The sequence below is a fragment of the Saccostrea cucullata genome, unplaced genomic scaffold, assembly GCF_032062105.1.
Source record: "Saccostrea cucullata isolate Sc308-1 unplaced genomic scaffold, CSIRO_AGI_Scuc_v1 ctg3675, whole genome shotgun sequence".
Taxonomy (NCBI): domain Eukaryota; kingdom Metazoa; phylum Mollusca; class Bivalvia; order Ostreida; family Ostreidae; genus Saccostrea; species Saccostrea cuccullata.
Window position 1 is genome coordinate 18,631 of NW_026932682.1, and position 15,418 is coordinate 34,048.

General features: G+C 33.9%; 1 protein-coding gene across 1 annotated transcript; it reads left to right on the forward strand.

Moving 5' to 3' along the window:
• The first annotated feature begins 1,980 nt into the window (after positions 1–1,980).
• LOC134235772 (BTB and MATH domain-containing protein 38-like) lies at positions 1,981–14,698 on the forward strand. The gene is made up of 2 exons (XM_062717918.1): positions 1,981–2,242; positions 14,196–14,698. Exons 1-2 carry the CDS (start codon positions 1,981–1,983, stop codon positions 14,681–14,683), a joined length of 750 nt encoding a protein of 249 aa, XP_062573902.1. The 3' UTR covers positions 14,684–14,698.
• The last annotated feature ends 720 nt before the right edge of the window (positions 14,699–15,418 follow it).

The window sequence follows — 15,418 nt, forward strand, 5'->3', positions numbered from 1 at the left end:
TCATAAGAATGAAAACGGAGACTTGTGGTTACTCTTCAAATTTTTATTTTCACTTTGAAAAAAATTTCTTTATTATTTTTTTTTTAAAAGAATGAAATAATTTTAATCTTGATAATGTTTAGAATTGATTTCTCAATTTTTACTTTCAAATTGACGTATCAAATAAATATATCATTTTCAAATGTGAAAATAACTTTTAATAACTTGGATATATTCATTGCAAAAACTTATATTTTTCCTTTCCTTCCATATAAAATTAAACAATTTTTTCTGAAAATTCAAAATCCGTGTTTACATGTTTCGGTCTTATAACCATTATTTTATGCTTCAAAACTCAAGAGAGCGATCCTCGTTCATATCGAGACAGGTACCGACATAAAAGTTGATGTTACAGGGATTTCGTCAATCTAATTTAAAGTCAGTATATCATTACTTCTATATGTCGTTAAAAGGACCATGTTAGCGATTATATTCTACCATTTGGTGGTATTATAGCTGACTTGTTCCATTCCAATTGTAATCAGACTTTTGTATTTTATACTGAAATTGACTTTGAATTGTTCAAATACGTGAGGCTCACGTTTGGCGTGACCGGTCAACAGGGGATTCTTACTCCTTCTAGATATCTAATCCCACGTCTGAACTTTTCAGAGGACTGTGTTATGCCTTCTTAACAGATTTGTATTGTGGACAATATTCTTTAAATCGAACGCTGCTTGTTGCAGTGTACATGTATCGCCATCTATTCCATGGCATAGACTCTCTCACAGTGTTATGAATACACAGTCATAATGGGTAATATATACAAATAAAAGCCAAAAAATGTAACCAAGAATTATTCGCGTCATCTTTTATTCTCAATTCGTAAATTTGAAATCAATACGCGATGATTAATTTCGCAACTGAAGAGATTTTCATTACAAATACAGAGCAAAATAGATGGGTCGTGGTGATTGCTTTATACATGTAAGGAAGTAAAATAAGGCAGCGAAACTTGCAGATATTTCTCGCTCGAAACTAAAAATTAGATAACAGTAAACAGAAAATTCAAAGTCCTTTAGGTGGATACAGGATATATTTTTTAAAAATCATTTGATAGATTTAAAAAAAAAATCATTCGTACTTGTGAAAGTATTTTTAAACAAAAAAGAACACAGCTTTACTCCCAAAATGCTGCATGTGACCTACATGTTCCTGTTACACGTGTCACTTGAGACGAGATCTCCTGATCTAGATGAGAAAATCACGCTACTAGGGTGTACGTCATGGTTCACAAACCTCTTGCAGAATAGAAATGTACATTCATTTGCTGTTACTTCGACTCTGAACTAAAGGTGGGGTTCTTTTATATTTTTTTATTATTATGCTAATATTACTTGCAAAACTAGGCTTTTCATGAAATAGAAAGTTGATTAATTGTAAAAGAACGATATTAATGTATGAATCATTTCTTACCTGACACTTGATACCAATCTTATCTGTTTAGAACTTAGGCATTATAGTGTTGAAAAAGTGCATATTTGTAAACCAAGCTAGCTAGGACTATCGTTCCCTGGGTAAAAATCGGCATACATAAAAGAACTTGACGTTCATCAAGCAAATAAAAATGTACGGGTATACATGAAATACAGTTTTTTTCTATTATAGTCCACTTCTTGGGTCAAAACTCTGGATCCAGAAGTGCAAGTATTTTACAATATTAGAGGAGAATTCTGGTGCATCTTCAGTTATCGTGATCAATTGTTTAAACTAACGCTTTTAAATATTTAATAATCCGAAAGAATAAAAAGAAACTAAACAAACAGGAAGAAGTTTACATGAACTATGTTCTTCTCTCCTATTTAACATATTTATTAGAACAGAATTTTCCAGAATTTAAGTGAGCGGACATCAGTTTTTTTCTTGGGATTTTACTTTTTGAAAAAAATGCAGGAAAATAATATTTTATTTTTATAACTTTACTTAGATACATCGTATGAAATGACTGATCTATGTGCTGAAAGTGTGGATGACCTCGACGATATCGGTTTTCCAGAAACAGATCTAACTTTAGTTGTTGAAGATAAGAAAATTCATGTCAACAAAGCTGTAATTTCCCAGCATTCACCGGTTTTTACTGCCATGTTTTCTGGTAACTTCAAAGAAAGCACATCAAGGGAGATAACTTTGGATAACAAAAAGGCTAAAGATATTGTTGAGTTTCTCAGATGCTTTTATCCAAACATGAAGCACCCAATTACAGGTAAAATTTTGTTGTATGACTTCATTGATCCTAGGATTTCTCTTCCCCCTTTTCAAATTCTATTAAAACGACTTGCCTACATAAATGTTCTATATGCTCTAATTGTTTTTTTTAGATTTAAATATTTTACGAACGCAGTGAACTCTAACTACAAAATGTATGAACGAAAGGAATTTTATTTCGGAAAAGACGATAATGACAATCTAACAACCAACCTCTATGATAAACGTGATGACTTAAATTTAATTAACAATCGTCAGCTTCCCTTACGTATGCAGCCATAATACCTTCATCACCTGCATGCATAGGTTGTATATCTCATTTTTTTTTTCGATACAATTTCTTGAACAAGTTAAACTAGATGCTGTCATGAGACAGTAATACCCGCACTAAGGTGTTTGCCTCTAAATGCACACTTCTTCATATTGGGCTTTACCAAGGGAAAAGTCAGTATAATTCAATAATTTACATAATACATGTATTCATCAAATTGAGCATAATATGCTCAGGTGACCATGTAGCTGCAGATCTGCAGCGTTATGGTTTTATATATTTGACTTTGACCATAACGCTACAGATCCCCATATGCAAAAAAGGTGCAATTTACGGCGCAATATTTTTTGCGCACTCTTGGGCAGTTTTTCTCCACTTTCTAGCATTGGTCAATCAACTACCTTTCACTCCCTAATTTTAGACTCATTCTGTAGCCAATATGTATATTTTGTCCACCTCCCAGCCATTTAATGATTTATAGTCATCTCTACAGGCAAAAAACTCGCTTGATGTGAATTTTCAGCAATCTAACAAATAATTTTAATCAAGCGAGTTTATCACGTGTAGAGACGACTATAAAAGGATTGGAGATGGATAAAATATACAGATTAGTTAAACAATGTGCCTAGAATTAGGGAGTGAAAGGTAGTAAATTAACCGATGCTGGAAAGTGGAGAAATTCTCCCCAGAAGTGCGCAAAACGTATTGCGCCGTAAATTGCACCTTTTTTGCATATGGGGATCTGTAGCTTTATGGTCAAAGACTAATACATGTATATAAAACCATAACGCTACAGATCTGCAGCTAGTGACCATGTGACCCATGGGACTCCATCTTATTGGTATTTCATATTCATAATTGATTACCAGTCGGAAATTAAACAACAGAATTAAATTAATGATGTAATTAGGTTTGATAAAGGGGGGGGGGGTGTATAAATTTTTGGCACATACTGTATAAGTGGAAATTTTAGCGAAACGCAAATTTAGCGATTTCTACCTAAAATCTGGTATTTTATTTTTAGCGAGAAGTAATTTTAGCGATTTTAAAATGCTAATTCAAGAAGCTTTTACAAATGATAAGCAATTAATTTTCAGTGGTATTCAATTTTAGCGATGTCAGCACCCTCGCTAATAATGCCAAAATTAAATCCTCGCTAAAAATTCTACTTGTACGGTAATTGGAACTTTTTAAATCTATTTTCTAATATAGATTAACAAAAAATAATATTATTCAAATTAGTGTAAAGCGTTTTTGATGAATTTTTCAAAATGTGCAAAGTTTATTTATATTTGATTAGGCAGAAACTTCTTGAAAGCTGCCATATACACAATCAATTTAGTCATCCCCCACCCCTCTCCCATCAACACACACACACAAACACACCTTATTTGCCTGTTTTTGGAAATAGGCCTAGATGGCAAAGTTAAAATAAAACATCTTTTGTAAATGATAATTTTCAATTTGTTCTTGCACTATACATGTATCTGAACACCTGCATCACATTGGGCTTGCGTCACGTTCCCAACTTAAGTACTAGTTTTACCACTGGCATTATCATTTTAGATTTCACTGCACGTGCAGTAGGCTACTAGTGTGCATCATTGCATAGGCCTATATGTCAGTAGGAATTATTTCATTTTGTGCTTTAACTGGATTATATTTCATGAAGATGACAAGGCCTAATTAATGACAATCGGTAAGTACAAGTTTTGGTATAGATTTGGGTAAAATAGTCTGAAATGCAAACGGTTAGGTTCAAGTTTAAAGGATCAAAGGTCATCCGATGCTACAATAGATGAATTTCACATTCTGAAGAGTTATCCCCCGTTATCAACGTTACATTCAGTTACAAGATCCAGAGTTTTTTTTCGGGGGGGGGGGGGGGAGGGCCAGACCAGAATTTCCTGAGAAGCAAAAAAAGAAAAAGAAGAAGTTATGGTTGGGTCTGTTTTCTAGGGTGGAGGGACACTTAGGGCATTCAAAGTCATTTTTACTTCCTCCAGTATAATTATTATAGTCCTGCAAATTCCAGGGGGGGGGGGGGGGGGGGGTTGAGGGGGCGATCTCCCAATTCCCTGTCCCTGTAATGACAAATGATCATGTGACTCCTAAATAGTAGGAAACTTTTTCCATTTGACTATACATAATTTTGTTACTTGTGTTATTATGTTATGTAAATTTAATGGTATAAATGTTATGAACCCCTGGAGGTCATCCCCACTCTCCTAATGAGCTGGAAATGTTCACAATATGACTGCATTAAATTAAATAAAAGTGCATCAATGATAAGATTACTTGACATTTTATTCATGAATTCGTGTCAACCTATCTTCCTAGAATTAGGAAATCATTCAGAGATGGACCACATTAAACTCTTTGTATAAACATTTTTTTTTAAATGTAAAAACAAGTAGTAGTTTGCATACATGAACAAACAGGGGTCTGGGAAGGGATGAGGGGAAGGATCGAGTTAATATTTCTTTACGCCTTAATGGTTGAAAACTCCTAAAATGAATGTTGACCTCAAATCTAATTTGTCCTCATTATTTTTCAAGTGGTGGTGTCTCCATATGAGTGAAAAATTCCTGAGAGGGATGTTTAACAACAAACAAAATGACATAAAAACACAATATTGATTTGCGTTAAGAAATATGCAGGGGATTTTTTCCATCATAAATTTTCTTCTCAAGAACAGCAAGGGCATTATTGTCCTCCATTTTGGGGAAAGGGAGGGGACATTAAATCCCATTTGTCTGTCAGTCTGTCCATCTTATTGACAGTTAGTATGTGCATCTGTCACAATAAATTTAACCTTGGTCATAACTTTTGAATAATAAGAGATAGTGCTTTCATATTTCACATGTACATTACCACAAAACTTTCTAAATATACTATGATTTTTTTAACCAAGTGAGACCTTGACCTTAAAGTTTTACCTACTTTCCAAAAAAAAAACATTTTTAATTGATCATTTTGAAAGAGAAAAGAAAGGGCATTCAAATTATACATGTTTATTACATGTGAAAAGACTTTTCTAAATATATCATGACTTTTGACTCTGTGACCTTGACCTAGAAGTTTAACCTACTTTTCAAAAATATTATATTGTTTATACAACTTTTGATTCAAAAGAGATAGGAATTTCATATTTGACATGTACAACAAAATGTTTCAGAGCATGCTATGATTTTTCCCCTTTGACCCAGTTTTCAAAAATTGATATATGATAGGGGTGCATATTTGACACACAATCTGCCATAAATTATAGCATCCCATTCACTAAAACACAGAAAGCAGAGGACCACAATTCTTTGAATTTGCTTGTATAATCTTGATATATGGAAACATCCTCATATAATGTAGATTCAAGTTTTTTATGCCACACCATGATTAGGAATGCATGTATAGTTTTGTCATGTCCATCCTCCACCCTTCCATCTGTCTTTCCATTGGGCTCAAAGAAACTTTCTAGATATTTTTATCAAAGTTCATATGTTGATGCATACTGATGTAAATATCCAACTGCAGCAATATTTTTTGACTTTGACCTTTCCTTTGACCTTCACTTAACTTTTCTTTAAATTAGTGTTTAGCTTTATTTTAAAGAAACCCTTCAAGTTGTGTAATGAAACTTCACATGATGATACATACTGATGTAAGCTTTACAATGCTTCACTCTTTTTTACCTTGACCTTTCCTGTGACCTTGACTTCACTTTTCTAAAATTAATGTCTAGATCAGTTTTGAATAAACAATTCAAGATATATTTATCAAACTCCATATGCTGATACATACTGCTGAGATCTATTAATACATCAACTTATTTTGACCTTGAATTTTCCTTTGACCTTGACCTCACTTTTTAAAATATGTGTTTATCTAAGTTTTAAATAAACCATTAATTATAGTTTTATCAAACTTCATATGCTAATAGTAAATTCATACTGATGTAAGCTTTTCAACTGCAACAACATTTTGGCCCCAACATTTCCTTTGACCTCTCTTTTTTTAGAAAAAGTGTTCAGCTCAGTTTCATTAAATCATTCAAGATATTTTTATCAAACATAATATGCTGATATGTATTAATGAAGCTACTCAACTGCATCAAAAACTTCACCTTGCACATTCCTGTGACCTTGACCTCCATCCTTTTTAATTTGTATTTCGCTTAGTTTTAAAGAAATGATTTAAGACATTTTTAAAACATCATTTTTCGACCCCCATTAGTCCCCCCGGGGCAAAATCAAAATTCTGAAACCCTGCTGTACATCTACATGACACTATCAACCATCTCCCAAAAGATGATTAGGCTACTGTGTAAAATGTAAGAGGAGTTCAGGGAAGACGGGGCTTTTTGCATAAAAAACATCATTTTTCGACCCCCATTTGACCCCCGGGGGCAAATTCTAGATTCCGAAACCTTACTGCACATCTACATGACACCACCAACCATCTCCCAAAAGATGATTAGGCTACTGTGTAAAATGTAAGAGGAGTTCAGGGAAGACAGGGCTTTTTGCATAAAAAACGTCATTTTTCGACCCCCATTTCACCCCCCGGGGCAAAATCAAAATTCCGAAACTTTACTGCACATCTACATGACACCACCAACCATCTCCCAAAAGATGATTAGGCTACTGTGTAAAATGTAAGAGGAGTTCAGGGAAGACGGGGCTCTTTGCATAAAAAATGTCATTTTGCGACCCCCATTTGACCCCCCGGGGCAAAATCAAAATTCCGAAACCTTACTGCACATCTACATGACACCACCAACCATCTCCGAAAAGATGATTAGGCTACTGTGTAAAATGTAAGAGGAGTTCAGGGAAGACGGTAGCTTTTTGCATAAAAAACGTCATTTTCGACCCCCATTTGACCCCCCGGGGCAAAATCTAGATTCCGAAACCTTACTGCACATCTACATGACACCACCAACCATCTCCCAAAAGATGATTAGGCTACTGTGTAAAATGTAAGAGGAGTTCAGGGAAGACGGGGCTTTTTGCATAAAAAACGTCATTTTTCGACCCCCATTTGACCCCCCAGGGCAAAATCAAAATTCCGAAACCTTACTGCACATCTACATGACACCACCAACCATCTCCCAAAAGATGATTAGGCTACTGTGTAAAATGTAAGAGGAGTTCAGGGAAGACGGGGCTTTTTGCATAAAAAACGTCATTTTTCGACCCCCATTTGACCCCCCGGGGCAAAATCAAAATTCCGAAACCTTACTGCACATCTACATGACACCACTAACCATCTCCCAAAAGATGATTAGGCTACTGTGTAAAATGTAAGAGGAGTTCAGGGAAGACGGGGCTTTTTGCATAAAAAACATCATTTTTCGACCCCCATTTGACCCCCCGGGGCAAAATCAAAATTCCGAAACCTTACTGCACATCTACATGACACCACCAACCATCTCCCAAAAGATGATTAGGCTACTGTGTAAAATGTAAGAGGAGTTCAGGGAAGAAAAGTGTGACAGACGGACGGACGGACGGACGGACGGACGGACGGACGGACATGAGTAACAACAATATACCCGAACTTTCTTTAGAAAGTGCGGGTATAATTATTGACAAACAAGTTGATGAAACAAGAATATCAGTAGTCTCGTTCAAAGTCTTCGTTTCATAAGTACTATGGTCGATAAAATGACCTTGTCTGGCAGCAAATACAATTTATCATTTAGTAAAGTGCTGACTAACGTTTATAGCTCACCTGAGCTGAAGGCTCAAGTGAGCTTTTCTGATCACATTTTGTCCGTCGTCCGTCTGTCTGTCTGTAAACTTTTCACATTTTCGACTTCTCAAGAACCACTGGGCCAATTTTGACCAAACTTGGTACAAAGCATCCTTGGGTAAAAGGAAATATAAATTGTTAACATTAAGGACCAGGTCCTCTCACAAAGGGAGATCAAGAAAAGACAAAAATAGGATGGTTTCATTAAAAATCTTCTAAAGAACCACTGGGCCAGAAAAGTTGAAACTTATTTGAAAGAATAAAAAATATATAAGGAAAATCTTTAAAGATCTTCTCAAGAACCAATGGGCCAGAAAAGCTGAAAATTATGTGGAAGTATCCTGGGGTAGTGTGGATTCTAAATTGTACAAATCATGACCCCCGAGGGTTTGGCAGGGTTGCAATAGGGAATCAAGTTTGACAAAGAAATATATAGGAAAAATCTTTAAAGATCTTCTTCTAAACAACCACTGGGCCAGAAAAGCTGAAAATTATGTGGAAGTATCCTGGGGTAGTGTAGATTCTGATTGTTTAAATCATGACCCCAGGGGGTTTGGCAAGGTTACAACAGGGAATCAAAGTTTTACATTGAAATATATAGGAAAAAACTTGAAAAATCTTTTTCTCAAGAACCACTGGGCCAGAAAAGCTGAAACTTACGTGGAAGCATTCTTGGGTAGTGTAGATATTAAATTGTTAAAATCATGACCCCCGGGGGTCGGGCGGGGCCACAATAGGGAATCAAAGTTTAACATGGAAATATTAAGGAAAAAACTTTTAAAAATCTTCTCAAGTGGGTCAGAATAGCTGAAACATATGTTGAAGCATCCTTGAGTAATGTAGATAAAAATAAATGTAGCTCTTCTGGGCCAAACGCTCAAAGAGCTAATGCTATGGCCATTTGTACGATGTGCGTTAACTTTTTAGAATATGGGCCATAACTCAAGAACCCCTTGGCCAATCAGTGTCAAATTTGTCACAGGGTATCCTTGGCCTAAGGGCTACCAATTATACTAAAATAAGGGTTGGGACCCTTAAAAAAGGAGATATAATCAGGAATTTAAAACAAAACAAAAAGTACTGGTTGCTAAAAAATCTTTTTCTCCAGAACCACCGGGCAGATTTTCACCAAACGTACACACAAGAATCAGGATATGTCGAAAATTAAGGTCTTCAATCCCTAAAAAGAAGAAATTCAATGAAATTGAAGACATAACAGATATGTAGGCATTGAATACTCAGTTTATTTAGACATACTTCCCATTTATTACTATAGGTGTGTTTAGTGGGATGTATCCTAATTCATGAGCTTGAATTTTTGTAAGAGTTATCTCTCCTTTTTTAATTAATTAAAAAAATCAATTAAAAAAATTAGCTGGTTAAAAAATTGTTTTCAATTATCATTTTATTAATAATATTTCAATGCATCTTTCCACCACAGGATTTATTGATATTCAAATCATTTGAATATTATTTTGAAAAAAAACCGCTTTTCCCCATAGACTTCAATGCAATCTTTGTTAATTGACTACTGCTTAATTAATGAATTTTTTGAAAAATTCTCGTGGGCAATCCTTTGTACTATAAAATGTTTTAATAAAATATCAAAGTATTGTGTACTTGATGGACATTTAAGGGTACAGAATTTGGTACCATTAGGGATTGAAATCCTTAAAATTTGCACGGGGAATTACCCTGGGGCAAAGGGCGTGGTCAAAAGTCACTTCAAGGTTGACTTAAATTTACAATGTATAAAAACGTTTATATTTTGCTTACTATGAGAACTAGGATCATCAAATCTTGTAAGTTTGTGCATCTTAGGACTTCACATCATGTTAACCCAAAAGTAGGTCACGGTGACTTACTTTTTAAATTTTGCGGGCATTTGCTTTCAAATTGATTTGAAGGCATATTTTGGACACTTTAAGGCCTATGATCATCAAACTTTGTCAGATGATGCATCTTGGGCCTTCAAACAACGTAAACTTAAAAGTAGGTCACCATGACCTACTTTTTGAACTTTATGACTAATCCTTTTTAAAACATTGAATCCCATTATTTGAGACACTGAGAGGTTTAGAATCATCAAATCTTGAAGTTGATGCATCTTGTGACCTTAAAACATACTTTTGCAGTTTTGTGGCTATGTTTTAGTATCTCGGGTACTTATTGACCTAAAATCATCAAACTTTGTCATTTGATGCTTCCTTGGTTTTTGGAGATTGTCAACCAAAAAGTAGGTCACGGTAACGTACTTTCGACATTTAGCTATATTTAAGTATCTCGGGAACGTATTGGCTTAGAATAATCAAACTTAGGCAGTTGAGGCATGTTTGGTTTTCGGAGAATGTCGATCAAAACGTAGGTTGCAGTGACCTACTTTTGAATATCTCAGGTACTTTTTAGCTTAGAATCATTCAATTTTGCCAATTTAGACATCTAGGGTTTTTGGAGAACATCAACCAAAAAGTAGGTCACAGTGACCTACTTTTGACATTATATGGCTATAATTAATTATATCTGGTTTTACTGGCTCAGAATCATCAAATTTTGTCAGTTGAATCATCTTAAGGGTCCTCCACACCATGTGACTTGTGACGTATATAGAGAAAAAATACTTTTACTTCCGGTTCGATCGAGTTTCTGTTAGAACGATTAAAACTAACACCGTTTGTAAACAATGCACACATGGCATGATCACGTAGTAACCGATGGAAAAGTATTTGTGGTTTTTGTTAAATAAAAGAACAACAGACGTCTTGGATTATGTTACATAATAATTCGTAAACAACAGGTATCGGTGGAAATGACGAAAAACGTTTAGGGTATTTATTAGGGATGTCAATTTTACTCGGACATCTTAGTCGAATAGTCGGATGTTTTAGTCGAACGATAGTCGAATATTCGTTTAATTTAATTATTCAGTTTCACCGTTTGTCTTTTACAGACTAGTTTACAATATTTAACCTACACTATCACCATTATACTTGTACAACAAATTTCTGAATTGTAAACATGTGCGTAGTGCAATAAAAAGTAACTGTACATCAATATGTATCCAATATATTTAATTTCAAAATTAATATATTACATGTACGTTTTATCTAAATGCAGGGTATCAAACGCCCGTATTTGTCCTTTCTTTACATAACGGTAGTACATATACCCCATAATTGAAGCCAATTATTACATGTCCGTCAATGATCTTTGCCAGATAAACAATAAAAGTGCGTCTCATAAAAACAAAGAGAGAGCGAGAGCTTGGGGTAAATTTAAATTATGAAATTTTGTGCAAACAATCAATGATTGTATGAAATTAATATCAGAAAAAGAAAACACAGTTGAATTACTCTCATATAAACTGACCTCGATTTATATGTATTTACGATTTTGTAATAGGTATTTACCAATAATTAATATAATTCTTCCTGAATTGACATGTTTGCCGAACATACATCGACGTACAAATAATTTCCCTTGAACAGTTAAACTATACCCTTAATTTTACATATGAAAACATTGATCTGTAAATAAATGAAATGGGCAAATATAAATTTATTGCCTTGAATTCAAAATTACTTGGATGAATCACATTCTTAACGAATAACCGACTAAATAAATTCTAGTCGATAGTCGGTATGATCGAACGATAGTCGAGTACTCGATTATTCGTCGAGAGTTTTTATCCTTTCAGGCTAATCAACCGAGTCTATTTTGATAGTTGAAATTTCGGCACACTAATTTGTGCGTTTCAATAATACATTATCTCATTTTTGTTTATAAATATTAATAAAATAATGTGTGTTTCTAGTTTTCCTCTGTTATATTTGTCCAGTTCAGTGGCCAGTAATTACTAAATATAGTATGGTGACGTAGGCGGAGACTTGCCAAAGTTTTTGAGTCCCGGGCAACAGGAAAGATAACTCCAAAAAGGAACTGATACCAACGATTTTGAAAATGTTTTTTATACATCAGTGCATTTAATTTTAATTCAATTTTTTGATGTTATCTAATTTATTAATGTTTCTTCTCCACAAAAGGAGTCCTTATTGATTTTTCTCGAAATGTATTTCAGAGAAAATGAGTTTTGTGTACTTTTTATAAATAAAATAAATTTCTGTAAAAAATATGTTGATGGATAAAAATAAATTTTTATGGTTATTCTGTGAGCTTAAAAATATACGAAAGGATAAGACAAAGTTTGTTGTGCTAGGAATGAAAATGCTCGGGAAAAAATTTCTTATAACTTGTGAAATAATTATTTTAAAAAATCAGTATAAATTACATTTTAATATCTGGACAGGTTTTAAAGGTTGATATGCTCGTTAAAAGTAATGCTCAATAATATGAGAGCATAACCTGTGGGTGTGTGGAGGACCCTTAAGGTATCAGAGAATGTCGACCAAGAAGTACCGGTATGTTATGGTGACCTACTTTTGAATATCTTAGGTAATTATTAGCTTAGAATCGTTAAACCTTGTCAGTTTAAGCATCTTGGGGTTTTGGAGAACGTCGACTAAAAAGTAGGTCACTGTGACCTACTTTTGACATTTGTTGGCTATATTTAATCATATCTGGTTTTTATTGGCTCAGAATCATCAGAATTTGTCAGTTGAAGCATGTCATGGTATCGGAGAATGTCGACCAAGACGTAGGTCACGGTTACCTACTTTTGAATATCTTAGGTACTTATTGGCTTAGAATCAGCAAACTTTGTCAATTAATGTATCTTGAGTTATCAGAAAATTTCAATCAAAAGGTGGGTCTCTGTGACCTTCTTATGGTATTTTATAATTATATTATTATGTATTATGTATTATTATATTATTATTATATATAATTATATTATTATATATTCAGTCTTAACTGGCTAAATATCATCAAACTTGTCAGCTGATGCATTTTGGGTCTTATGATACTAATAGAATTGGAGGCTTCTAATAGAAGTGATAGATTGTATAATTTATCAGAAGAGCAATTCAAGGCCCTTGCACCTCTTGTAACTAATCCAAATTATGACCCATTGGGTACGAGCTCCTATGATCTTGGTCGTTTGATCTTGAATACTGTTCATTATCTCCATACGTTTCATCAATAACAATGACATGTATTAAAATATACGAGATCTCTATTTTCAATCTTCCATTTTATTCTGTATGGCACAAAAGTATATCATGTATTTACAAAGGTTTTAAACGTATGAACCCATCCGTTTAAGTAAAGTTTATTTCAGATCAATGACTTACTTTTTAACGTGTTCGAACACAATGTCTTCGTTAGCCCAAAACATGCTACCTATAAGTCATGTACGTGAGGAAATTTAGACTTCACAAAATTATCCGAAGAAAGATATCACAAAGTGAATTGTAATATTCAACGTGTCACAGCCCTTGGCTACAACAGAGAGAGAGAGAGAGAGAGAGAGAGAGAGAGAGAGAGAGAGAGAGAAAGAGAGAGAAAGAGAGAGAGAGAGAGAGAGAGAGAGAGAGTGTGTGTGTGTACGAAGAAGCAGTTTTTCTCTTTTTAAACCATGAGCGCATGTTTGTCTACATGTATGAATCTCCTTTGAACATTACATTAATAATGCAAATATACAACTAGTGTTAAAAGAAAAACAACAGACAAACATATGAATAAGTATAAAGTCTCTAAAAAAGAGCACGTCCTCATTATCATACGGAGATAAAGACATTGTGATGGCCCCATCTTAGAAAACAGAATCGTACATCGTGAATGCATACTTTTATTTATTGTAATTAAGTGAAGTTGTTGAATTGATTACCTGTTAATAATTCCTACAATTAAAAAAAATGTTTGTTTTGAAAGTTTATTTCGGCGCAAATACATGTATCGCATATCCTAGAGCGCAGTCATTCTTTAAATTGTTGACCCTTTTTTCATTGAAATTAATATTTTTCTTACCTTTCAGAACGCAATGTATTACAGATATTACCATTGGCACATGAGTACCAGTCTCCCGTTGTCGCTGATTGTGAGGAATTTATGATTAGCATGTGTAAACCAAAAACAAGTCTGACAGTGACGTCACTTTTGGATTACATCATAGCAGCCGAAAAATATGATCTGCGGAAATTTCTAGATTCGGCAGTGAAATTTTGTGCCTACATTGATTTTGATCTTCTGAACGGAAAGACATTTTCCAGGAGAAAGACTTTGTTTGGTGCCCCGACCAGTGCAAATTTTACATTAGGTCAACAAAATAACACAGTCAATTCAGCAGACCTTTTTTATGACGCACAGGAGATGGAAGAAATCTCTTCAAAGTTTATGGAATTAGATCTAAAAACCCAGCATGCAATAGCAGAAAAAAGACTTCAAGTTCTAGAGATGAATAATAGAATGAAACGCGATAATATAAATCTTGTTCAAGCAGATCACAACATAAATTTATCATAACTTACGCAAAACCATGTCGGAATTATCTGTTTTTAGATTTTTATGTTTTATATTTATTTAATCAAAATGTATCAATTTATTTGTTACATGAAATTTATAGAAGAGCTTTGTAACTGTTGAACTTTTACATACCGGTATTTCTCGTTAAGAGTAAAAGATGAAAGAATATTAACCTATTTTAAAGTAAATTGAGGTTTACTTAAGTAATGTTTTTAAGTTTTGTGTGAGTTATTGACCAGTGTGTGAATCACACAGATTTGTCACGTAGCCATATTTTATTAAGCGCTAGCATGTAAATATACACTACTTTCATAAACACGTTCAATCTTTGTGGATGCTTTTATTTGATAAAGCTATAGATGATTAAAAGTGTAACATATGTTTTCGGACATCCTGTACATGTAGAGCACAAAGATATCAGTGTCATTTTGACTTTGAAATAATGTCTTTTTTTTTAATTTCATGTTACAGTACATAATTTGTTAGATCGATTATACTATTTCCATTCTTATGTAAACACGATATATCCTGGTGAGTTTGAAATAAAGATACCACAGAGTCCTCACATCTGTTTAGTAAATTAGGCATTTTATTAGAAAACAGCGTTAATGGTAATCTTAACAACCAGGCTTTATGATACATAAGCCCTGGAGGGAAATTGACTTACTTGTTATGATTTATTTGTAATAACTTGTTTGCTGTGACTTAATTATTATGAATAAATGTTGTTTGCAT

Bases quoted from the DNA above. Each gene is read 5' to 3' on its own strand.
- LOC134235772 (XM_062717918.1), top strand. From the start codon at position 1,981: ATGACTGATCTATGTGCTGAAAGTGTGGATGACCTCGACGATATCGGT. The intron at 2,243-14,195 runs GTAAAATTTTGT...CTTACCTTTCAG, and splicing joins CATGAAGCACCCAATTACAG to AACGCAATGTATTACAGATA.